At 42.8% G+C, this 27,227-nt stretch overlaps 1 protein-coding gene across 1 annotated transcript in view; it reads right to left on the bottom strand.

Annotated features, from left to right (window-relative positions):
• The window catches only part of USP12 (ubiquitin specific peptidase 12), a 96,985-nt gene that overhangs the window by 30,767 nt on the left and 38,991 nt on the right, over nucleotides 1–27,227 (bottom strand). Inside the window, exons 2-3 of the mRNA XM_039255202.1 lie at nucleotides 12,943–13,023; nucleotides 1,189–1,402 (exon numbers count right to left, since the gene is read on the bottom strand). Coding sequence (XP_039111133.1) covers nucleotides 1,189–1,402; nucleotides 12,943–13,023 — 295 coding nt within the window. The remainder of the gene's footprint in view (nucleotides 1–1,188; nucleotides 1,403–12,942; nucleotides 13,024–27,227) is intronic.

Below are 27,227 nucleotides of genomic sequence, written 5' to 3'. Positions count from 1 at the left end.
TTTCTTTTTGGGAGCGCCTGCCCAATTGCTCTGTATTGGAGGAAATGAACAAAATCCTTCGACACTTGAACCAGATTCAAGAACAATAAATAGCCTCTTGTCACATTATTTCAGTGTCTTCTCGTGCTCTGGGAAACTAGACAGGACCCATCAGGCAGATCTCAACGCATGGGGTACTGGGTAGTGTCAACTCAGTTAAGGACAGGCTTATTTGGGGGTATGTTTAATACCCAGTCTTAAAGACTTCTCCAATCTTCTCTCTGTGGGCATCGTTCAATAAGGAATCAAACTAAAAGTACCATTTAATTTCCCATCTACAATGATTTAAATGCCTTTATCAAACAAAACCCAGAATTCCACATGTTACTGAAACCCCATTAGAATTTTTTAACAGCCCAAACTAGACAGAATATGGGACTTAGACTTCAGGAAGACATATGGGGCCCTGCCAAGCCATTTTAACTTCTCTGAGTGCCGACCACACATGTCAAGAGAAACATGAGACATGTCTATTGGATTAGGGGCTTGCTGTGAAAATTAAATGAATAACGTTTTAAGAGAGACGAGGAAAGTGAGGCTTAATCAGTAACTATTTTTAAAAGTGGGGCAAGCAGAGTTAAAGCCACCTACCCTAGGCCAAAAAAGGTTTATTGTTCTGACTCTTTCCTTTCCCTGGGGTAGGATTCCTGGAAAGGTTTTCCACTTTTGCCCTTTCCATGGCTAAGATGGGAGAAGTAACAGGCCTTCTGCATCAGGCTGTTGTAAGGATCAAACGGGTTAACGTACATGAAAGCATGAGAAAAACAACAAAACAACAATCATGTGGGGAGAAAACCCATAAAGCTTCATTCTTGATAAAATAAGAAAAAAAAGTCAAGCAGGCCAAAAAAAAAAAAAAAAAGATAAGAAAAGAAAGAAACTATCATTTCTGATCTCCTGGCATAAAGAAATTTGGTCTTTGTATAATATGCTTCCAACACTAATCACACCTCATATTAATTACTGCGCGGCTGCCTCCTCACTAAACTAGCACTTTCTTAAAGACAGGAAACATCAGCTTTGGTTTCTCAATGGCTAAAACCATGTTCAGGCATAAAACAGATGCTTGGTCGGTGCTCGCCAGATTTACAGTACGCTCTGTTTATCCGTCCTGTTACCCAAGAATATATTCAGAAGTAGAAGAATTACCATTTTCCTTCCGTAATCTTGTTATGAACTTCTTAGGAGGAATCACCCCAACCTTCTTCTTCTGAGTGGCTATGCTATGGAAGAGGTCTGCTAGGCAGGTAAGAAGGTTCTCCTTCTTCCTAGGTTGGCTCTTGTAAGCTAGAACTTTTTCCCGAAATGGACGACAAAAATAAAGTGCTTGAAGAACTGAATTACAGTAGCAGGTATTCCCAAACTAGAATAGAAGAAAAAAAAAATCTTGTTAAATTCGGGGCAGCATACTTTCAGGAGAAAGAATTTCTACATGTACAATTAAGAGAACAGAGAGAAGACAGGGAATTTATGATCCTCATAAATTAAAAGGTATCTGAGAGTAGAAATAATTATTCTGATTGCAAAACTGCCTTTTTAACATTAAATGGATGCTCTAGGCACTGGTTTCAGGCTAAAATGGAAGGAAAACAGATGCAATACATGCGGCCTTTATGAAAACGAATTTAAAAAATTGTATCGTTTAAACAGTGAAAGTAGTTAAGGTTTAGAATTTGCGTAATTTTTTCTTCTTCAATTCCCACTGTTACTATATTCTGGTTCAATGCTAGCCATTTCATATAAGACACATTTTAAAATACAGCTCTCAAGAATTCTTTAAAAGAAATGCAAAAGTAAAGTTTTCTATCCGATTCAAGAAATAAAAACAAAAAGCAAAGTCAAATGAGATCCTCTGAAATGTTACATTAAAAATCATCAGCAGGACGCCTGGGTGGTTCAGTCAGTTAAGCATCTAACTCCCAATCTTGACCCATGTCGTGATCTCACGGTTGGTGGGACTGAGCTCTGCATCGGGCTCTGTGCTGACAGCATGGAGCCTGCTCAGGATTCTCTCTCTCTCCCTTCCCTTCTGCCCCTCCCCAGCTCACCTCCTTCTCTCTCAAAATAAATAAACTTAAAAAAATTATCAGTGTGCCAGCATGCCCCCCCAACAAAATGCTGAGATGCCAGGTCACATCATTTTTGATATGTTATAGATGGACCACAGTGTAGAGTTAAATCCCCAACTATGAGGGGCACCTGGGTGGCTCAGTCGGTTAAGCTCCGACTTCGGCTCAGGTCATGATCTCATGGTTTGTGAGTTCGAGCCCCACATCAGGTTCTGTGCTGACAGCTCAGAGCCTGGAGCCTGCTTCTGATTCTGTGTCTCTCTCTCCTCTGCTACTCCCTTGCCTGTGCTCTGTCTCTATCTCAAAAAATAAAGATTAAAAAAAATTTTTTTTAAATCCTATGAACCCACCTCCTCCTTCCGGCCATATGATGTGGACTGTGTAACTAAAGCTTACTGAACTTCAACTTCCTCCTCTTTAATAATGGGGGAAATAGTCCTACCTTAAGAGAAACTGACACATAGTTTGATAAATGCCTGTTGTCTTCCTTTTCCCTCCCCACTAATAGACACTGGCCCCCAAAGTCAGCTGACCAAACACCCAAAAGCCAGTGAGGACTTGGAGGGGGGTATCTTGAAAGTGTAAAAAAGGAAAGAGGACACTTGTCGCAGCGCCACCACGCAGTGAAGTCACACGCACACTAACCTAACAGGCCGGCGGAGAAGACTTTTTTTTTTTTAATTTTTTATTTATTTCTGAGAGAGAGGGAGACAGTGTGAGCAAGGGAGGGTCAGAGAGGGAGACAGAATCTGAAGCAGGCTCCAGGCTCCGAGCTGTCAGCACAGAGCCCGACGCGGGGCCCGAACCCACGAATCATGAGATCATGACCTGAGCCGAAGTCGGACGACCAACCGAGCCACCCAGGCGCCCCAGGAGAAGACTTTTAAGAATGCGCAATGTCAAATGCAAGTCCACAGACACACACATATGTTTCCACTTAAAGACCAGGAAGGATCAATTAAAAGCTAATAAAAATAGTTATAGGGAAAGAAGGAGGAGTGGAGAGAATTCAAAGCATATTTTTAAAAACGTCTGCTTTGCATCCATTTTTTAAAAAACGAAATTAAGCAAGAACCCAGAGGAAAAAAAGAAATTCCTAAAACTGAAAGGAAAGAGGTCAGTGAAACCTAAATGTTTCTCAAGTTGGTGATAGAACTACACAAAAAATTACTTCAAGCAACTTTAAAACACAGAATCTTTATTACACACGCCTACTGAAATGGTTTAAGGATAAAAAGAAAAAAAGAAATCTTAAATGGCATCCAGAAGTCACACTGTTAGAATTAGTCTGTTAACATTGTTATTCTGAAACTCGTATAGACTTCTGTAGGACAAAGCAAAGACTTATATTAATATCCTTAGGAAGCAAAATTATTAAGGCGAAGGGAAAAAGATATAGCAATAAAGAGTAAAAGCCTTGTAAACTTAAATTGGAATTTTAAGTATCACTACAAACTTATGTATTTCTGCAAGCGTGTTTGTGTGCGCACATGCGCTTCTGTCCACTGAAAAGGCAGGCCCAGCGCAGCAGTTAAGTTTCCTTAGCACACAGACTATAGTCTCTAAAAACCTTTTTCCTGTAAAAAGGAACCAGGATGCCTTGCAGATATGGCTATATAGGGTCTGGGACTGGAAATATACAATTGTAGAGTAGCGTGGAATATCTTTTTGTGTAGATTCAAGAGGCAGCTTTATTCAAAAAGAAATACTGCAACTGACAAGAAGCATATTAACTACATAAAAATGTATGAAAAGTCACATTTTCAAAAAGAGACCTTCAGGGCGCCTGGGTGGCTCAGTTGGTTAAGCATCCAACCTCAGCTCAGGTCATGATCTCACGGTTTGTGAGTTCAAGCATTGTGTCGGGCTCTGTGCTATCAGCTCAGAGCCTGGAGCCTGCTTCAGATTCTGTGTCTCCCCCTCTCTCTGATCCTCCCCTGCTCACGCTCTGTCTCTCAATAATAAATAAACGTTAAAAAAAGAGAGAGAGACCTTCAATTAGTTTCCATGGAAGTTGTAAACTAATATATAAAAGGAAAACATCAAAGTTTCCTCTTGTCTTTCTTGTAAGAACCATATTCCAGAGGGCTCTAAATAGTTGATGAAAGAAACTCTAGCTCTAATCCCAGCTAATAAATTCCAAAGAACTGATTGTACATAATGGATTGGGCAATAATGATCAATGGATACTAAGAGCATTGAAGACTGAGGGACAACTTCATAATGACCCGAACCCTCAGTGCATTCCAGCATCATTAAAAAAAAACAACCAAACTCACTTTTATGTCTCCTATAGAAATATGCAGCAACTCTTATGAAGTGTTCTTGTCTTAAAAAACAGAACCACCACACTATCCACTATCTAGACCTAACTACCAATTTACAAGATACTCAAACAAAGAAACGCGTTAAACAATACCACAAAAAAGGAACAGAACATGAGGCCCAATGAGGATAAATGATTTTTACATTCATCTAGCTGGTCAGAGCCAAGAAGTTGTTTCATGAAAACAGATGCTTTATAAAAGAAGTAGAAAAGTAGATGATGCATTGATACTATTGATAAGTGTAACCATGGATATACTTCCATAAAGCCTATCCAGGGGCTAAGCACACCTGCAGTAGAACGTATAATATTGAGATTAATTTACCGATTATTCATTAGTCTAAAACAAAACTAGTATTCATCCCACAGTCTAATTGACGCTAATGACCAACAAAACTATACCTCTGTCAATTAAAGGGAAGATTCTATCTCCACAATTTGGTCATTTTTATTAAAGAATAAGCAACAGGGACTCTAATGACTTCCACAGAGGAAGTAGATTAAAAACAAAAGACAGCATCTCACAGCATACTAGAAAAATTTATGATAATTAAACTTGACTTATAAAAAAGCAGCAAATGGGATAAGCAAAGGAAGCGGAGGGAGTCTGTACTTTGTACAGAATGGTGGAAGGCAGCCTGTTCCCTGCTCATCTTCTGAATATAAAGCAATAGGCAACATTACAATCCATTATGTGATGTCTTCTCTTACAGCCTTGCACTTATCTTCATCAATTCCATTAAAGAAAAAGTAAAGACTGAAGCTACTACTATTTCTCTAGAATGAGGAATCATGGGGCGCCTGGGTGGCTCAGTCGGTGGAGCGTCCGACTTCAGCTCAGGTCATGATCTCATGGTTCGTGGGTTCGAGCCCCGCATCGGGTTCTGTGCTGACAGCTCGGAGCCTGGACCCTGCTTGGGATTCTGTGTCTCCCTCTCTCTCTGACACTCCTCTGCTCATGCTCTGTCTTTCTCAAAAATAAATATTGTTAAAATTTTACAAAAGGGGCACCTGGGTGGCTCAGTTGGTTAAGCGTCTGACTTCACCTCAGGTCACGATCTCACAGTTCATGAGTTCTTGCCCCATATCAGGCTCTGTGATCAAAGCTCAGAACCTGGAGCCTGCTTCGGATTCTGTCCCAAACATGAGTGTAACTTTCGACTCTGCAAAAACTTAAACTAAAAGACTACTGTTGACTGGAAGCCTTACCAGAAAAATCGGTTGACACGTATTTTGTATATGTATTATATACTGCATTCTTTTACAATAAAGTAAGCTAGGGGGAAAAATGCTATTAAGAAAATCATAAGGTAGAGAAAATACATATACAGTACTGTATTAAAAAAAAAATCCATGTATAGATGGACCTGGGCAACTCAAATCCATGTTGTTCAAAGGTCAGCTGTAGAACAAATGTGATGAAGACAAAGTAAATATTTTAAATTGTCTTACTTGGCATTAATTTTGTTTTCACTAAAACTTACTAATGCTGAAGTGAGAGCAATGAAATGGAGGATGCCTTCGGGTAAACTGTGGGTTATACAGGGATTGATAAACTGACTGGGTTTCTGCTCAGTTTATCTTACGAGCTATCAAAGACTCATAGCTACGGAGAGAGGTGCAAGTGGGGAAGTTCTCTATGGCCTTACTTTACTTTCTAAAATACGACATTAAATCTCCAACCCGACCACATAGGTTTGAACTCGCCTGCGCAAGCACCTGCCTTGGGAGCAGCGCAGCCCGGTAATAGAGACACCAGCTCTGAACTTGAACTGTCCAGCCTCAGGCTCCCTTCCACTACCTAACCTTGGGAAATGACTAAACCTCTCTGCTCATCCATTTCCTCACCAGGGCATGTGGTTTACAGCACAGCACCCGCCTTGTAAACCCTAGTTGAGAATTAAATTCACAACCTGCACGGAGCCCTACGACAGTTCCCAGCACTCGGTCACTGTGCTGTGATTGTTCAAACGGTCTTTTTAGTCCTTCGTCCATTTTGGAAACTGACATTAGCTCAATGAAATTAAATCCTATAGTCTCTTAATCTAGGTTTAAATTATAACCAACTGCAACCGCACAAATGTGTAAGAGACAGTGACCCCGTCGACTCACGGGCACTTTGGAACTCGGGGGTCAGAGGACCGCTGCACACGGGCAAGGGGCCTGGGGCCTGCTTGGGATTCTGTGGCTCCCTCTCTCTCTTTGCCCCTCCCCTGCTCATGCTCTGTCTCTCAAAAAGACATAAACGTTAAAAAAAAGATTTTTAAAAAATGTTTTAAAAATGTTTAAACGCTCCACTGTCCCCCATGCTGGCGGCTGGTGAGGACACCTACCCTGTGAACGCCCCCTTCCAAGGGAAGGCCCTCTTCCCCAGCACGGTTTGCTCAGGTGGCCCCGTTTTGTTTGCTTAAGTTTGTTTGTTTATTTATTTATTTATTTGAGAGAGAGTGAGCAGGGGAGGGGCAGAGAGGGAGGGAGGGAGAGAATCCCAAGCAGGCTCTGCACTGTCAGCACGGAGCCCAATGGGGGGCTGAAACCCACCGACCGCGAGATCATGACCTGAGCTGAAACCAAGAGTTGGACGCTTAACCGTTCACTGAGCCCCCAGGTGCCCAGGGTGGCCCTGGTTTGTAACACTACACCCCGCGTTTCCCTACCCACCACTCTCATTCTGGTTACGCAGACCTTCCATATGCTCAGGGACGTTCATTCCTCACCCTACACCCTCCCTCTCCTGCCCGGCCCTTCCTGATAGGAACAGACTTCTCTGCGTAAATTCCACGGGGTTGTCAGTCACGAGCCTTTTTATAGACCCTGCCGGCAGGGCCATACGCTCTATCCGATCTCAGCAGAATACTTGGGCCAGAGTTCTTCTGTCAGGTCTAATGTGAACAGTCTCTGCGATCGCTGATAATGCAACCCTCAAGTAGCCTGTGGCTAGCAGGCGGAGAGAAACTAAGTGAGAATGAATCAATGCAAAAGAAAACAGAACCAAGAGACGTTTGCCTAATCAATTTTATGACTCACAAATGGAAAGGCAGTTTCATTTTTATTTGTCTCCTTCACAAGGGCCCCTGAATCCAGAATTTCGGCCAATGACTGCTAATAATTCAGATTTAAAGGCCTCTTGTAAGAGGGTCTAGGAACACAACTGTTTTATAACAAAGATTTTAGGGAAAAGCACATTCCACTGCAGCCTCACAAACAGATTTACTGAGGCCACCTGTCTGTTGGCACCCATTACATTAGAAAATTAATACAGAATCATATAATAAAACAATGAAAAAAGACTTAAAACTGTGGACCGCACACGCAGGAAAGAGATAGTACTAACTGAAATCACTCCTTTTACTAAAGTAAGTACTCGTTAGCTACAAGATACCAGGGAGAAAGGCAATCTGGTTTGTGAGATTAAAACAATTTATTTTCAGAGAATTTAGCTGACCCTGAAACAGCTTACATTTAAGCAGGATATCGGAGAACAAGAGACAGCTTCCAAAAGGCCCCCTTGCCTACACCGGACCGTTTCTCAACCCCCCACAACACACCAGTATTTCTCCTGTGACTTCCAATAACATCAAAAACATCAACGCGTTCACAAGAGTTAAAACCAACAGGAAACCCCCACTCTATGTATTATGCAAACTATAGTGACAGACATCAGAACTGTTGAGAGTAAACTGCCATAAAAGTCATCGTTTGTGAAAATATCCTTCCAAGATAAAAATATCTGCAACTGAAAATAATGGAAAATACATGGTCATTAACAATGTTGGGATGAACCACTACGCTGAATTTTCTGTTAGTCAGGCTGTGGTTATTTTTCTTCTCCATTAAAAAAAAAAGTCTGGGGGCACCTGGGTGGCTCAGTTGGTTACCTGTCTGGCTCCTGATCCCAGCCCGGGTCTTGATCATTTAGGGTAGTGAGTTCAGGCCCTGTGCTGGGCTCCGCATTGGGCATGAAGCTTACATTTAAAAATATTTTTTTTTAAAAAACCCTGACTTTCTAACTGTCCAAATCCATGTACTATTTCTCAAAGGCAAGCAATTAAAATGAACGGTGGAGGGGTGCCTAAGTGGCTCCGTTAGTTAGGCACCCGACTCTTGGTTGTGGCTCAGGTCACCATCTCACGGTTAGTGAGATGGAGCCCCGCATCAGGCTCTGTGCTGGCAGATTGGGATTCTTTCTTTCCTTCTCTCTCTGCCCCTCCCCTGCTCGTGTGTGTGTGTGTGTGTGTGTGTGTGTGTGTGTGTGTACGTGCACAGACGCGCACTCTTTCTCTCGCTCTCAAAATAAACATTTTTAAAAAATGAACCTTGGAAATTCACACTTAGCTAAGAATAGATTGATTAAAAAAAAATACGTGTGCCTCATTTTAACAAAATCCAAATGTTAGAAAAAGATAAATCACAGAGTTTCTTAAACCAGCTATGTTCCAGTGTTGTTTTCAACAGGAACTACCTGGCAGGCAGAGGTGGGGGGTGGGGGGAGTTAAAATGTTGATCTCTGAATTAACTAAGCTACTCTCCCTAATTCCCCCAAGCTCCACCCTTATTTTTTAAGGGACTCCTATAAATAGTGTGATAACTCTATACATTTTTTTAAAAAGGGGGGGAAGGAAACAAGAAGAGTGATATTTTATGAGGTTAAAATACAGGGGCGCCTGGGTGGCTCAGTCAGTTAAGCGTCCAACTTCGGCTCAGGTCATGATCTCACAGTTCGTGGGTTCAAGCCCCGCGTCGGGCTCTGTGCTGACAGCGCAGAGCCTGCAACAACCTGCTTCGGATTCTGTCTGTCTGTCTCTCTGCCCCTCCCCCGCTCACGCTGTCTCTCTCCCTCTCTCTCAAAAATAAACAAACTCTATTTTTTTAAAAAAACAGAACTTACAGAAAAAGGCGAACACCACAGAACACAGCTGCACGGAAGCCTGTAAGTCTACATCACGGAAAAAGTTAATCACTATACTGGTTCTCCTGCTTGTACACTGACCATCAGTCACTGGCGCATATAATTCAAGGTGTTCATCAATCTTCGTGGTGGGGCCGTGGCCACCTTGGGGAGCTCAGTGCTTCAGCGTAATAACTAGGCACGGAGAGCAGAAACTACATTTCCACCCAGCAAACGAGCCTCCCCCAAGTTCTTGCACTAACTTCCCTCCCTCCTGTTTCTCTTGGGTTTTCCTGAATCTCAGTTAGTCTGTCAGGGAGAAGCGCCAATACCACCCTTTTACTTTAGGTTGATCCGCGGGGGGAAATACAAATAAAACCTTCCTAGAAATCCTTTTTTTTTTTTTTTTAAACACAATTGACGCTGGTATTCAGAGAGTGGTATGTCCACGTAAAAACAACATCACAGCAGGGGAAAACAGACCTTCAGAACTCACTTTATAGTAAGATTTTTATCTAGGATATTGTTTTGCTTGTTCTGAGGCTATCTGCAAAAAAAAGTTACAGTCAGACACAAAATGGAGAGATAGAAATATTTATACCGGAGAAGGTTAGAAGTAAAAGAACCCTCCATATATAAAATACCCCTGTGCTAGAGAAAATGGGTTCTTCTACACTATCCATGAATACACCTTTACAACAATTCAATACACACATTAGCTTGAGAGTGTGAGCCAAGTACGGGCGGGTGGTGGTCACAGGGAAGTCATGATGAGATGGAAGAAACTGGGGTCTGGCCACTCCCAGAAGTTAAATGAGGTTTCTGATCACTAGACAACTCTGTATGAAAGCATGAACACTTTACATAGCAGAAGAGGCCAGACTTTCTTATTAAGCAAAGGAAATTACATGTATTCAATTAACCCTCCCAAACTCCAATAAAATGACAGTAAAAGTCTAAATTAGGAAAAAAAAATCGAAAGTCAAAAAAAAAAAGTAGAGTGAAGGTAGGAGAAAACAGATCTGGTTATAAGCCTTTTATTTCTTTTTAATGCTTACTTTTTTAATTTATTTTGAGAGAAAGAAAGAGGGAGAGCGATCAGGGGAGGGGCAGAGAAAGGGAGACAGAGAGTCCGGAGCAAGCTCCACGCTCAGCGCAGAGCCTGATACAGGGTTCGATCCCACAAACGGAGATCATGGCCTGCGCTAAAATAAAGAGTTAGACGCTTAACCGACTGAGGCACCCAGGCGCCCCTGGTTATAAGCCTTTTAAAAGGACCATTTAGACCCCCATGCACTTCACCTTTCTTTCAACTTCAGGTTTTATTCTCCACATATGCTGGACAGGAGAGACTGGTTCAAGAGCCCTTAAGGACAGCAGAGGACAGCATGGGGCACCCAACAGAAGCCAGAGGATTCAGTAAGACCCCGAAGGAAGCCACCCCTAGACACAGACTGAGGAAGCCCTTCAGCACCAAGTGAACAGCCCCGGAGAAAAGGCTCTAGCCACTGAAGCTGGGGGGGCAGTCACCTCAGAGACAAGCCCACGGCAGACGAGCCCCACCCTTAATACACAAAGCCCCAGTCAGCTTTTCAGAATTTCATTTTTATGTACAAATGACATTGGAGGAGAGCTTCCATTAGGAGGGAGAGTTTAAAATGGCGGGTGGGGGTGGGGTCTCAGAAATAACCCAGCAAGCATAAGAAAAAAACCTCAACAATAAAAACTATAAATAGTAACCTGAGAAAAATCACAGAGAATCATGCCTACTTGAAACAAGGTCAAAAAATAAAGATGACACTCTAAGAAATAAAAAGTGCAACGAACCAAATGAAAAAGGGGCAAGTAATGATCCAAAATGTAAAATAAAAAGATGATCAGAAATGGGAGAAAAAGCAGGAAAAACAAAGAACCGGTCCGCATTTCAATATGCAACTAAGGGTATATCAAAAAAGGCAGAACAAAGAGACAGCACTGATAGGAAGGATATTATCCAAATGCTAGTATCAGAAATGTTCTAGAACTGAGGAAAAGGAATAACGTCTGCATGAGCTGGTATACAGCCACGGCAACAAAGGCGGGGGGGGTGGGCGGAGACACAAAGACATCATGAAATTTGAGAACACTGTGGACATCCATCCACCTTCTGAAAGCCTCCTAAGACACTGGACGGGTGGAAAGCCACACTCAGAAGAGGTGAAGAATCAGGACGGCATCAGCCCTCTTGACATCAACAGAAGCCAGGAAGCCATCGAGTAATACAAACCCTGAAAGAAGGTTATAACCTAGGCTCTGTATCTACCTTTAGCAAGAACCGAAACGTTTTTAAATACACAAGATCTCAAAGTTTAACCTCCCACGCACACTCCCGAGAGAAGCTACCATAGACCATGCTCCACAAAGCAGGGGAGAAAACCCAAGGAAGAAGAGATGTGAAGGAATGTCCAGGGTAAGGGAAGAGAAGTCAACAGATTGTTTTTAATAGCAGTATAGCGCTTTATTTAGAATGCAGGGGTAGATTCCAGGAAAAACAGCCAGCAGATGAATGAGCAGGGCCAGAGGGTGGGGTGGAAATTCCTTCTGTTACAAGCTTTACACTCTCCAGGGGACTCCCAGCTGGAGAGGAAACACCCACATTACTTTATCTGCTTTCCTCAAATCACACAAGAAATCTACCTCAGACGTCACCATTATGTACTTGTGCTCAGTGAGTGACACACGTGTGTTCGATGGAACTTACTTTGTCACCCTCATTGTCACCTGTTATGTATACAGACAAAAACTTCCCCACAGATCCTAGGGAACAGTAGAGCATAAATTACCACAACTGGAGAACAGATCTGTGGCATTTGTTGAGGAGTCCGGAAACAGTTCAAAATTCCAAAGAAAGTTCTCCCCAAATTTTAATGATGTATAATTACTAGAATTTTCTTCACAAGGACTGGGGATGTATCTTTTTCCTGTATGTTGCACTTTTGTGTCTGTCCCAGAGAAGTGCTGCCAGAGAAGTTGCCAGAAGTCTACAGACACATGAGGCACTTGCAAAACTTGACTTGTTACACCTGCACATTCGGACCACTTCTATTTAGATATTCAAGTAATTCTCAGAGAATCAAGAGATCATTTAGTATAGGTGACACGAAATTTTGGTTATGAAAAAATCTGACACAAAACAGGAAAAAGCAGGCTAATTCTGATCTAAGACTCATAAGATTTCAGGCCATTTTGTTTCCTTTCCATTAAAAAGAGTATTTTAGGGGCGCCTGGGGGACTTCAGCTCAGGTCACAATCTCACAGCTCGTGGGTTCAAGCCCCGTGTAGGGCTCTGTGCTGACAGCTCAGAGCCTGGAGCCTGCTTCGGATTCTCTGTCTCCCTCTCTCTGACCCTCCCCTGCTCATGCTTGCTCGCTTGCTCGCTCTCTCTCTCCCTCTCTCTCTCTCAGAAATAAATAAACATTAAAAAAAAAAAGAGCATTTTAAAATTCCAAATCAATTTTCTTGGCATTACGCCTACTGATGCAAATAAACCATTTTCCTTTAATACATTATGAAATGCATTCATCATTTTGAAAACTATTTCCAACCATAATTGTGAAGGCTCAGTACCAACAGATACTTACATTGACTAATCCAAAATAGTGCTCATTGACTGGAAACTGTTCTGGACCAATCTCTTTCTCTAATGCCGAGGCATTGGCGCCCTAGAAGATTAAAAAACAAAACAAAACAGCAATCTTAGTATTTGTAGTATTTTCATAACATTTTCACAGTTACACACACATTACAGAGAGATCCCTTAAAAAACTATGTTTCCTTTAACTACCTAACATTACGGAAAGAAAATAAAGGACGACCCTGAAGAGTGAAGGATTTTAATGATAGGACTAAAAACTACTCTGCGAGAACTTTTCCCGGGAAACAAAAGCAGGGCTCAAGAAACTGTACCTGTAAATTGTTACTTTCTTTTCTAGGTAGTGGATTAAAGCCCTTGCTGCATCAGGTACTCTAACATGTATAATCCGACAGCTATCTCAGGGAGCTGAAACAAATACGCATATATTCAGTGACCGAACAGTTCTTTGGAAGTTCAATCTGAAGAATCCCCCCACGGAACCCCTAGTGACAAGAACACTGTGTGGGGCAGCATGGACGGCCCCACGGCTGACAACCACCCAGTCTATAAAGTGTGACCGCACACTCTGTGGCAGAGTCAGAATAACGGGACTACATTTACATACAAAAGCATGACTAGTTCTCAAAAACATCATGCTAAATATCAAGAAAGAAAAACTGAGCCCAACACATTATAAAGAACAGCATGCGGCCAGCAGGCCAAAGGGTGGACCTTGACCTTGACCTTGAGTGGGAGCCGAAAGAGCGCTGGGACCTGCAACTGGGGGTGAGGGATAAAAAAGGAAAAACAAAGAACAAAACAAAACCCAACAAAAGAAGGGCCTTGCCCAGACAACAATCACGTGTCACGGTCTCAGGAGTATGACCCACTCGACTCTGTCCCTGAAAAAGAGTGGAGGTGGAGGGCGGGTGGAGGGGGGCCAGGAGAGCTGTGTGCACCGGCACAGACCACTAAATGGACTCCTCGCGCAGCTGGAAAGGGGTGAAACACTTGATACGTCTAGATATGTCGACCTGTAAATTCCCAAGGAAACAGCACCAGAGCAAACTGACCCGCCCCCCCTCACCAAGCACCCCGCACCCTTCGCAGAGCTACGTGTAGGACACTCACATGTGGGGCTGCCTCCCGGGCTCTGATGTGACATTAACACCCCTTCTGAAAGCCCACCCCTGCCATTTCCTGAGTGAGCTCCACTCCTGGACTTGGGAAGGCCACGCTCTGTTGGACGACACATCCTCAGCTTCCTGATTGGAAGCACTGATTAAAGGGACAGGGTGGATCGGTGGTCAAATTCTAATTCTACAACAGGACATTTCCTCTAAGAGCCTCCAGCCATCCAGGGCTTGTCCGTAAACACGACGCTGCCTTTATAATTTTTTTAATCTTTTTTTTTAATGTTTTATTTACTTCTGAGAGAGAGAGACAGCATAAGCAGGGGAGGGTCAGAGAGAGAAGGAGACACAGAACCTGAAACAGGCTCCAGGCTCTGAGCTGTCAGCACAGAGCCCGACGCGGGGCTCGAACCCATGAACCGTGAGATCATGACCTGAGCTGAAGTCGGACGCTGAACCAACTGAGCCACCCAGGTGCCCCAATTTAATTAAAAAAAATTTTTTTTAACGTTCATTTATTTTTGAGACAGAGAGAGACAGAGCACGGGCTGGGGAGGGTCAGAGAGAGAGGGAGACACAGAATCCGAAGACAGGCTCTGGGCTCTGAACTGTCAGCACAGAACCCGACACGGGGCTCGAACCCACGAACCGTGAGATCATGACCAGGGGCCGAAGTCGGCCGCTTAACTGACTGAGCCACCCAGGCGCCCCTGTTATTTTTTTAATTTAGGACTTATTTTAGGCTTTATACAAAACTTTGACATAATCGCTAGTTTATAAACACCGTTTACTTCTAATGGGGCTGGGCACTGTCTTAGAACAGCAAATTCAATTATTACAGCAACTTCAAGATCCGCTGAACCAACGTGTCCTGGTAGGAATGCCGCAAGCCCCGCTCCCCATCCCGTGCTGAAAGCTACCGATAACCCAGGTGTTTACCACCTACTAGAAGAATTCAAACCAGTGTTCGTTTATTCAACTAAGCATGACCCCTTCTCCACAAAAAAGAAGAAAGTTTCTATTATCCAAAATACGACCTCATCACGTCTATGTATGTGGGACAGTAAAATGCCAGTACAACTAGGGAAAGCATTTCCGGCCTTAGGAGGAACAGAGTATGGCGAGAACATTCTCTCTCCAGGGCACCACCGTTTGCACCACATACCACGCATTCTCACCACTCCAGATGATCCACTCACCCCTACACATCACGTACCATGCACTGCTCAGAAATCTCTCTCCCCGTCCACATCCTCAAGGCAGTTTGACTACGAATCAAATTACTAGCCTCTTTGTGCCTCGGTTTCCTAACCGTAAAAGGAAAATGTCACCAACTACTTTATAGGGTGGCTAACAAATTCAGAGTTTAAAACCTTTGTAACAACATCCGCAGGCCCTGCTATAGGAGCAGGCGTCCCATAAATGTTGGCTCCCTTCTCCCCCTTCCCTTCAAATCCAAGGGAGAGAGAAAAGCTACTCTCATCAGCCAGTGATGTTCATAAATAGCTGCCCCAAGCAACAGCTAAGAAGTAACAAGAGAAGGAAGGAAACAAGGCAGAAGAAAAAAGGAGATTGCTATCATTTAAAAAAAAGATCTCCTCACTTTGGTCAATCCCACACTGTACTCTCCAAAAGCCTAACAATAAAATAAAGCAAAACTGCAATCCAATCAGAGGTCTGGGAGAAAGATGCTAAGTGCACGAAGGTGGAAACAGCCATAAACCATAGTCGTTTAACCTTTTTGGGTTCAGACGCTTCATTTGCAAAATAAAGGAGTCGGTCTCCTCACTGATTTTTAAAAACTCCAACTCCTCTATCTGTTGGGTTTCCAAGTGATCCATTAACCAAACTAAGGTTTTCACGGCTACATAGGTTTTGAAAATTAAAAGATGAGGTAATTTCTAAAGTCTCTTGGAACTCAACATTCTAACACTGCCAATCACTTTTATCAAGCCTTCTAAGGACATTTACTAGATCAACACAAAACTCTAGGAAGTCCAAGCCAACCAATAAATGCCAAGTGACGCACAACAGGGAGAGACTACAGTGACAGATGGAGTCAGGGTGTCAGATCCAAATGCAAGTACGAAGAGAGAATGGAATTTACTTTATGACAGTTCTAAAGTCAAGTCCAGCAGAGTAACATATCCTTACTAGGATCATGACGCTGTGTAGCAAATTCTGTGAATGTGCGGGGGGTGTTCTTATGGCATGAATTCAAGATTTCCTCTGCAGAAACAGAGTCCATACAACACTACTTCTAGCTGCAGCCTAACTCCAGAGGCAAAGAATAGACTAAGCAACTCAGTTTCTGATGCCTGGTTTTCAACACTAGAGTTGGATACAGAGCTGGGGGAAAATAGCCACCAAGCCAAAGTTTGCTGCATAATTTTTAGTATCTTGGGAAGAGTTCCCTTGAAGATTTTGTTGGAAGTTGGCAAACCCTAGCGTGTCAAATAGCGGTCACCAAGCACCCCAGGGTTTAAATGGAACCGAGAATGAGTCAATATCCAATAGCAATGGCTCTGAACAATTCTCCATCCCTACACTTGAAGAAACAGGACCCTACTGCAATTAACAGTGGCTTACTAAACCAGTGATGCTCCACCAGGACAAAAGGAAGAAATGGCGGCATGCTCAGGTAAGAATTCTTGCGCTAGCACCTTCGTAGGTAAAGGTATCAGGATCCATCCGTTTTGTAGGAGTATGTGACACACACAGGAAGAAGACATTCTTTTCAGAGTTTCCATCTCCATTTTAGTAACTTACCCAAAAGGTTATTTTAGACGCAGCACCTATTGGTACAAAAATTCGTCCTAAAGAAGCAATTAGATATCCATGACCTTCAGAAGAAAACCACCAAAAGGTGGATACATTTTAATATTAAAAAAATAAGAATTTAGTGAGCTGCTGAGAAAATAAGGAAGCTGCAGAACACAAAAAACCAAAATGACAGCGGCGGGGGGCGGGGGAAGAGGGAGACTCTGGAGGAGAAGCCAGTGCCAACGAGAGATCTCGCGCTGAGGGTATTTGTCAACACGAGCGACCTTTACATTCTCTGACAGCTGAATGAAATGGAGGGCAGGGAATCCTAAAACTTCGGAGGGCAGGAAGGCCAACAGGGGACAGGAACAGGACACTGAGATCCCAAAAGGGCTGGATCTTCATGTCAGGGGGGACAAGAAATCATCATGTACCACAGGAGGAGACAGCAAGGAAACGTGCCTGGCATGTCCTTGGCACTGAGAGTGGAGGGCATATTCCAGACACTCATGGCCCCAAGGTGACAGATGAAAGACGGTAAGCCAAATTCACGCAAGCTGTACGATCCTAAACCAAAGCCACTTGGGCAGAAAATGTCATTCCGAGAGACCCTGGGTTGACAGTGCCCTCTTCGCCCTACAACCAGCAGAATGGCAAGTTCACCCTGGAAGATAAGGTTAATCCACCCGACAAAAACTTCCCGCAAATAAAACTCCAAGAGATCTGAGTTCACAATCAAAACTCATACACACACCTGAAGCCACGGGAAAACAAAGCACTATGAATAAAAGCCACAGAAGCACAGACAGTAGAATTAGACTCTCGAGGTATTTAATATCAGAATTATTTCAGGCCTGATATGAAACAAATGCATAGTATGTGCCCCCAAATAATGATGGCTTGATTATAAGAGCAAAGGTGAAATGCTAAAGCCAAAGCAGGTTTTTTTTAAAAGAACCAAATAAAACTTTTAAACAGAAAAATTATAAAAATTCAAAGTACAAACTTAACGGTGGGGCGCCTGAGTGGCTCAGTAGGTTGAGCATCCGACTTTGGCTCAGGTCATGATCTCACTGATCCTGGGTTCGAGCCCTGCGGCGGGCTCTCTGCTGACAGCTCAGAGCCTGGAGCCTGCTTCAGATACTGTATCTCCCCTTCTCTCTGCCCCTTCCCTGCTGGCTCTCTCTCCGTCTCTCAAATATAAATAAACATAAAAAAAATTAAAAGAACACCAATGGTAACTATGGAGACAGTAAAAAAAAATCAGAAGTTGGGGAGAAAGGGATGAAAGGGCAGAGCACGGATTTTTAGGGCAGTGATAGTGTCCTGTGTCAGACTGTAATGACGAATAGGTCATTATACATTTGTTCAGACTCACAGCACGTACACCTAAAGTAAACAGTAACAGCAACTATGGACTTTACGTGATTATGAGGTTTCAGTGTAGTTCACTGACCACAACAAACGCACCGCTATGGTCGGGGGACGGTGGTGATGAGGGAGGCTATGCTCGCCCTGGGGCAGGGCTATCTGGGAAATCCCTGCACCTACCCCTCCATTTTGCTGTGAACTAAAGCTGCTCTTAAAAAAAAAAAAAAAAAAAAGAGAATTAAATCAGAAAAAAAGGAAAAACTCAATGGCTGTGCCCGAGAAACAAAGTTATATTGGGTAATATTTTTGGGGGGCCAATATTTGTCAATATAATGCTAGTAATTCACACGAACATTTTATTAAAAATAGGAAATGTTTTGTGGAAAATAGCTTCGTGGAAGGCCGGGTCCTTCGTGGAGCGGCTGTAGAGACCGTGGCATACTGATAATGGCGTTGACCTGGGTCTGACCCTGGACGTGCCACTAACTCGCCGTTAACAACTTGAGGCAAGATGCTTCTCTGTCTGGACCTCAGTTGTCCTACATGTAAGACCTTGACCCCTAAGGACCTCTCGTTCCCACATGTCCAGCAGCGCGTGGGAATCTACTGGTTCTTCCCATCTCATTAAGATGCTAAGGATAAAATGTTCGATGGTCTACGAAAGGTCAAACACTAAGTTCTGAATAAAAGTTAGGATGTATTTTCACATCCTCAGAAACAGTCAGCCAATCCAGGAATGTGCAGGCCATGGGGGTAAGTACCTCCTTACACCTGCCTACTATGAATTCTTACAAAGGCGAGCAATGCTTCTCTATCATGCCAAAAAAACAACTACCCAAGTGAAAGAAGAGTAAGTTGAAGGTGTGTTTATATTGCTTTGAACACGCCCTCTGCAAACAGGAAACAGAAAATAACCCAGGCGGGGGGAGGCGGCTTCTGATGAAGTCACGTTTCCATGGCACACACGCCTCTCTGATGCCCTCCATTCTGCCAAAGGCACAAGAGGGCCCCAGCCATTTGAGCAAGAAATACAAAATGGCAGCAATGAACAAGGATGAACGTCTACGACCTGGAAAACATACTCATCAAGGACACTAGCTTTTTTTTTTTTTACTAGAAAGCTGTAGCGAACTATTAGTTCTTTTCTGTTTCAAACAAATATGCTGAAATACAGTCATGTTTTCCCACTGTCACGGTTCAAACCCAGTGTTTATCCTTCCAAGTGCAACACCAGGAGGGTCACACCAGTTCACTGCCCAAAGGAGAACCACCAGAACAGGCAGGAAAGGCTTCCTGAAGAGGAGACAATCAGGTGACCTTGGAAAACTAAGGAAAGTTCTGGAAGCCCAGGAAGAGCCCATGTGAGGATGTGAACACGGTGGAGACAAAGTGACTCTGGGCAGTGACAGGGTGAAGCCAGGGCACAGAAGATACAAGATGCAAGTATCTTCAAAGGAGAGGAGACCGGGAAGGCTGGACACCCGCATCGGCACTCCTGGAAGACACTGGGTCCCCGACACTGTATCAGACAACAAACATCTGTATAAAGAAACAAGCCATTTCACACCCTAAGTTTCAGGCATCGTAAAAATTGTCTCAAAGCAGCAGACCTTCATGAGAGGGGAAATTCACCAAGCATAATCTCTGCTTTCCACCCAGCCCTGTGCGAAAAGCTGTAGAACGTGACTGTCAAACAGTCATTTAGTGAGAAGTGAGAAAATCTGGTTGATACAAAAGAGATCATGGTGTATCATCTCCCTACTGAGAGTAAACAATGGTTTGTGAAACTTTTGTTCCAGCCATTAAGTACGTGTATAGGAGGTCTAACTGTGAACCCTATTTCTCACTGTGAGTTTAAATCAAAAAAGTTCTGATACACAGGGTTACAAAAGATTCAGAAGGGCAAGAAAAAAATGCGAAGTCAAAATCCAACTGGGGAGTGTACAGTGAATAGCAATTAGCTTCTCATGAGGACATACAGGCAGAAGATTATTAAAAATAAACGCCAAGTTACAGAGGAGAAAATAAATACCAAAGTATGCTTGTGTCCAGGATGTCCGGACAGGAAGGAAACGAGAGCTGGAGAATTGGGGAAAGGCTCCATGAACAGATGGAACTCAAGGAGCCAAGCCTTGAACTTCTCTTCACAGGTGTTTCCATACAGCACGCACGCTGGTGGAGAAGAGCCCGGAACACGAGTGGGCACGTCCCCACTGCACGGGACCGAGAGACCGCCTGCAAGTGCGGAGCCCGGCGTTCCCGGCCTGGTTCTAACAGGAGTCGAACCACAGCGTCACCTTCCACAAATCCTTCTGCCTCGCTCTTCTCATCACCAGCGTCTGTTGCAAATCGAAAATGCCGTTAATTCTGAGATGATGAGCAGCAACACAGAGTCACAATCAAAGGTGAACTCAGGGCAAAATATTTCCAACAGTTTGAATCTGTGCTCCAGATTCCTAATCTGCAAAGCAGGGCAAACACCCTTACTATGATCTGTTTCTAAGAAATGCCCAGGTGACAAACAGGGAGGGAGGAACCGTCTCCAGCACCAAGGGAGAAGTCAAAATGCCCTGCCGTCTCTGAACTACTATACAATCAGTTACCAAGCTCCGGAAATCCCATTCCTGAAGGGCCCTGGCCTCCGTTCCCATCACAGGTCTTCTGAAAGCCTTCTGCCTAAGTTCCACGGAGAAGGAGAAACCAAAGAAATGTGTTTTCCAACGGCGGACCCCCCTGGAGTACATCCCAACCTCCTCCCATCTCCCATCCTACCTCACAGTCTTCAACCCAACCAGGAAGGCTGCTGGCGAGTTTTCAACAACACAACTCTTTTCCGAAGAAATTAAAGTAGCTTACTTCCTTCTTGAGCTGCTGCCAGAGGCACACATATATATAATATGTTACACATGTAAAATTCCCCATCTAAGCAATTAAGGAAAATCCAATTCTACAGTTAATCTGGCCAAATGACTGCAAATTTAAATTTACTCAGAACAGTACTTCTACAATCCTTTTCATCTGACGGTAACAGACACACCAACGCACCAGGTAAGAAACAGAAACGAAACAAGTTCTGTATCTGAATCATTGTAATTCAATGATGAATGACCAGACCAAAAGCATCAGGCATATAATTTTAATCTCCATATCCATTAGAAACTCAATGCTCCTATCAGATATGTGAAAAGCTATAATCTTCATATTATTTGATCTAACATCTTCAGTGAGGAGTTATATATTCATGGATAAATGTGTTATTTGCAGAGAATATTTATATGTAGAAAATAAAACAAGATTCAGATTCACTTAAATCTTTTAACTCAGTCAAGGAACGGAAAGAGTAAGAACACTGACTTGGTGCCTACAACGACAACAAACCATGGTTTTTATCTGCAAGTGTTCAAAGGACAAGTTACTGAAAACATCTCTCGTTAAATTCATCTCTGTCAGAAAGTAATGGTGGAAGTCCACCATTGCTGGGCTTTTAGCAAGAATTACTCTGCCAAGCCTTCACATTTAGCTCAGCAACAATCTTAAAAAGAAAATTCTCAAAATATGACCAAACTTAGCACAATGACACTTAATTTGAGTGAGTATAATGAATTTTACAAAATGCTACCCATAGCAATACCAAAAATCTTTATGAGAAATTTATAAAATACTCTCATGGATAGTTATACTTTCTTTTTTAAAGCTTATTTACTTATTTTGAGAGAGAGAGAACGAACGAATGAACGAACAAACGAACGAATGAATGAATATACCCAAGCAGCTCAACACTGTCAGCACAGAGCCCAACATGGGGGCTTGAATCCACAAACCATAGGATCATGATTGAGCCAAAATCAAGAGTCGGCTGCTCAACTGAATGAACCACCCAGGTGCCCCGACAGTCAGCACATTTAAAGCACAACCCTATCCGAGTTCCCATACTGGCCCCTTAACCAACAAAAAAAAAGGTAAGATTTAGTTTTCACAGCATCTTGCATTGAAGGCAACGCAGAGATTCATCTACTTTGGTGAACAAGTAAGAAGAAACGGATCATTGTTTTAAGCTCTTTTTACCATATTCTTTATGGTTTTTATATTCTATTTCAACAAGTGACAGAATTAATTATAGACAGAATTAAAAATAAGGAGCCCTGGACTGGTACTGGGCCAACTTCAGACACCTGACTTGGGTAACTGATTTGTAAGATACTGCTCAGTTTCCGTATGACAAAAACATGCTCAATGCTCTTCCACTTATAAAAATATGAACACTTCTGTTTTTCTCAACTCCTGGGTTACAGTGTAATGACCTATGTATAAAGTCCCTCACATTCCTCTGGAGAAAATCACTATACAGATACAATGCATCACTGCGTTCAAGTGAAATCAAAATGACTGAGCTACTCCGTTGCTGCAACAGAGCTCATACTCCAGATTCCCGAAGCTAGCAGGACTCCTGCTCACCCCAATAAAAAGCAAAAATATCATCAAACTCAAATAGTTTTGTCAAACGTAGAAAGGAACAGACTGCAACCGGCACCGTGTGCCGTTACGTCTAAAACCTAGGGCAGCGGGGGTGAGCCCGCGGAAGACTGACGCCCCGGGGGCCCAGGCCTCCACGAAACCATCAAGCTGCAAAACCTGCCAGAACCCACCATTTCAGAGCGCTGGCACCAACCAGGGCAGCAGCTGAGGAAGGCAGAGGCTGCTTGACCCGGTTACGAGAGCACAGTGTATGGATGAGCGACCAGCCCGACAGTGGGCTTGTGCATCATGTCACACTGGGCAGCCTGGGCGACAGCACAGATACTTGTGATCGTTCCCACCCTCTTGTGCTGCATGAACTTACCTTTCTCGGTTTTTGTGGCATAGTGGGAGGGGAGACCTAGACACTTAAGTAAACCTCCATCAGGTCACCAGGTGACCACGGATAACTACGAGAAACTACAGTGCCCACACACAACAAAGAATACAGACATGGCAAACTTACTCTGGAAAAGTCATGGCACAAACATGACTACAGCCATCAACACCAATCGCGGAGAAAGGGGAGACTCGGACTTCTGGAGTCACCACAATGGAATATTCAAATGGTCCAGTTCTCATTGCAGAGCAAAGAAACAGGAAACCACAGCACGTGGGAGAAGAAAAGAATTTGACAAAAACTATCCCTGAGGAATGCTAAATGTTAAAATTACTAAGGTGCTAAATCAACAGAGTTAAATATGCTCAAAGAATGAAAGGAAAGCAAGAGCATCTGTAAGAATAAACAGGCAATATCAACAAAAAGACTGAAACAAAAGGAAACCGAACAGAACACTCGGAATTATTAAGTACAACAGCTGACTTAAGAAATTCAGTAGAGGGGTCCAATGGCAGATTTGAGCAGAAAGCAGACAAAATCAGCAAGCTTGGAAATGAGGAAATTAAAACTATCCAGGCTGAAGAGCACAATGAAAAAAGAATGTAGAAAAATGAACTGAGGGACCTTTGGGACAGCATCAAACATACCAACATACGCATCAGTAGAATCCCCAATGAAGAGGGAAAAGCAGCAAGCAGGAAAAAATTCTGAAGAAATAATAGTCCAAAACTTCCCAAATTTGATGAAAGACTTAAATCTACATATCCAAGGATTTCAACAAATTCCAAGCAGGGAAACCTCAAAGAGATCCACACATTATAGTCAAACTGTCAAATGACAAAGACAGAATCTGGAAATTAGCAAGACAAAAACAACTCATCACAAACAAACATCCACAGTAAGAGCTGATTTTTCATTAGAAATGGTAGATGGGAAAAGGCCCAGGGAGGACAAATTTAAAATACTGAAAAAGAAAAAGTGTCAGGGCTCCTGGGTGGCTCAGTCAGTTGAGCATCCAACTTGACTCAGTCAGTTGAGCATCCAACATGACTCAGTTCATGATCTCACAGCTCATGAATTCAAGCCCCGCACGGCGCTCTGTGCTGACAGCTCGGCCTGGAGCCTGCTTCAGATTCTGTGTCTCCCGTCCCTCTTTGTCCCCCACCCTGCACACACTCGGTAACATTAAATTTTTTAAAAAGTGTCAGTTCTGTAACTACAGAACTATCTTTCAGGAATGAAGAGTTAGGACATTCCATGAAAGGCCTAAGGGGATTCATTTTTTTTTTTTTTTTTTGAGAGAGAGAGTAGGAGAGAGAGTGACAGCCTGTGAGCAGGGGAGGGGCAGAGAGAGAGAGAGAGGCAGAATCCCTCCCAAACACACTCTGCACTCTCAGTGGAGGGGCCTGATGCGGGGCTTGAACCGACAAACTGTGACATCATGACCTGAGCCAAGATCAAGAGTCAGATGTTTAACCCACTGAGCCGCCCAGGCGCCGGCAAGGGAGGCCTCAAGTGATTCATTACTAGTAGACCTGCCCTCCAAAAAAATACTAAAAGGAATCCTTCAGGCTAAAATGAAAAGACACTAGGCAATCACTCAAAGCCGCATAAAAAAATACAGGTAAATGCAACTGCCAGTATTACTGTACTTTTGGCTTTTAACTCCCCTTTTCTCCTAGAGGATTTAAAAGACACATTAAACAATAATTATCAATCTGTGTTAATAGGCGCACAATGTATGGACGTAATCTGTGGCAACAATATAAACGTGGAGAACAGGGATTACAGGGCAGAATGTTTATGTACTAATGAAACGGAGTTGGTACTACTCAAACTAAGCTGTTAGAGATTTGAGATGTGAATTGTAACAATCAAAAAAACTACTAAGAAAACACCTTAAAAAATATACAGAAAAGGGAATCATTGAAAGAAATCAAGTAAATAGCAAAAAGCCACTACTGGAGAGATTAAACAATGACAAAAACAAAACACACAGAAAACAAATACAGCAAAACCTTGGACGGTAAGTAACTTGTTCTGCGAGTGTTTCGCAAGATGAGCAATGAGCAGACATTTCTAATAAGTTTTAACCTGATAAATGAACGATGTCTTGCAATACGAGTAGTACATGAATCCAAATGTCACATGATCACAACTGAGCCAATGGTTCTCTCTCTCTCTCTCTCTCTCACCACAGGATTATGGGTGATCATCGCCCATGCTCGGTCTCAGGATGCACAATGTTTGGTAGAAATCTGTGATTTTTCAGAACGTGGAAGGTGCCCACAACTGACACTAGTGTATTTTGGTCACTTCAAAGCACCTACAGACGGTCCTTTGCTTTTCCACACAAGACTGAGCTTAGGAAGGCTTTGCTTCCTTCTAGGTCAGGCTGCCTGCAGATACAGACCCTTTCCCCTGCTGCCTTATTGCCAATTACATTAACTACAGTAGATGACAGGCGTTTATCAAGACTGTACTGTAGTCAGCGTCCGTGAGAGCGTCTACAATGGCCCCCATGCAGGAAAAGATTCCGTTGAGCCAACAGAGAGCAGTGATTCTGTCAGGGATAGTGAAAGTCGTCCTACACAGGAACTCTCCTCTCTCTTGTCTCCTTCACACCAGTCATGGAAGTTTTCAAAGGTAAGTTCAAGTTCATTTATTTTTCTTTATATTTTGTATTTTCTTTGTTATTTTGTACTGTATTATAGTATTATTATCATTTTTATTTGAATATTTTTGGGTTGTGGAACAAATCATCTCTGTTTCCATTATTTCTTTTAGGGAAATCTGCTTTGATAGACAAGTGTTCTGGATTACAAGCATGTTTCCAGAATGAATTATGCTCACAAATCAAGGTTTTACTTACTAAACCTAAAGACAGAAGTCCTTCCTTATCAATAATTACTTTCAATGTAAATGGCTTCAGCTCTCTTAATTAACTGGTAGAGATTTGCAGAATGGATTAAGAAAAAACAAACAAACAAAAAAACCCACAAGCGATTAAAAGTTAAGGAATGTAAAAAGATATTTTAAGGAAACAATACTAAGAGAGGACTGGAGAGGAAGCTATTATTATCAGACAAGATAGATTTTTAAGTCAAAAAAAGTTTATGTACAGCTGAAACCAGTGTAACATTGTATGTGAAATATACCCCCAAAAATCTTATACTTGAAAGATCTAAAAAAGCAGACCTTAAATGTTATTGCCACACACACACACACACACACACACACACACACACACACGGCAATTATGTGACGAAATAGAGATGTTAACTAACCTTAAAGTCAGTAATCATTCTGCAACATACATGTGTATCAAATCACTACCTTAAACTTGCCTATGCTATACGTCAATAATACCTCCATAAAGCTGGGGGGGAGGGGGAGATATGCGACAAACAACATTATATATTAATAAAAGATTTAATCCATCAAGACAATATAACAATTATAAACATAATATACACCAACCTACAAAACCTCAAAATATATCAATAAAAAATTGACAAAGAAGATTGTCATGTAGGAGACTCCTGAACGCACCTCCTCCCATGGACACAACAAATCTACAGCTAATTATGCAACAACGGGGTGGGGGGGGGGGGAGGGAGCGGTGCTGAAAATCAGCTAGGCATATCCTCCACAACAAAGTCACATCAAGAAGGGAAAGAGAGGAAAAGACATTATCTTACCAAAAACCCCACCCCTGGTGCTGACCCCACAATCAGGAGTGGGGAGGAACCTCACTAATATGGAGCATTCCTTCAAGCACCTGAGCCCTCAAAACATCTGGCTTACATGCAGGAGAAATAGGGCTGTAGGAAACAAAGATTCTGCTCTTAGAGCGCTTGCATGCACTCATTTGCTCCAGGACCCAGGGCAAAAGCAGTAGACTGAAAGACACCTAGACCATGTGAAGATTATTTGCAGGCCAGAAAGGAGTAGCGTGATATATTCAAAGTGCTGAAAGGAAAAAACCTCCAACCAAAAACTTTATCCAGCAAGGTTATCATTCAGAACTCAAGGAGAGATAAGAGTTCTCCAGACAGGCAACAGCTAAAGGAATTTGCCACTACTAAATGACCCTTACAAGAAATGCTAACTTCTTAGGAACAAGAAAACATAGGCAAGTAAAAATCTTACTGATAAAGTCGTAGAAAT

Source organism: Hyaena hyaena, unplaced genomic scaffold (assembly GCF_003009895.1).
Source record: "Hyaena hyaena isolate Hyena2069 unplaced genomic scaffold, ASM300989v1 scaffold_11, whole genome shotgun sequence".
Taxonomy (NCBI): Eukaryota; Metazoa; Chordata; class Mammalia; order Carnivora; family Hyaenidae; genus Hyaena; species Hyaena hyaena.
This window is presented reverse-complemented; position numbering and strand designations above follow the sequence as displayed.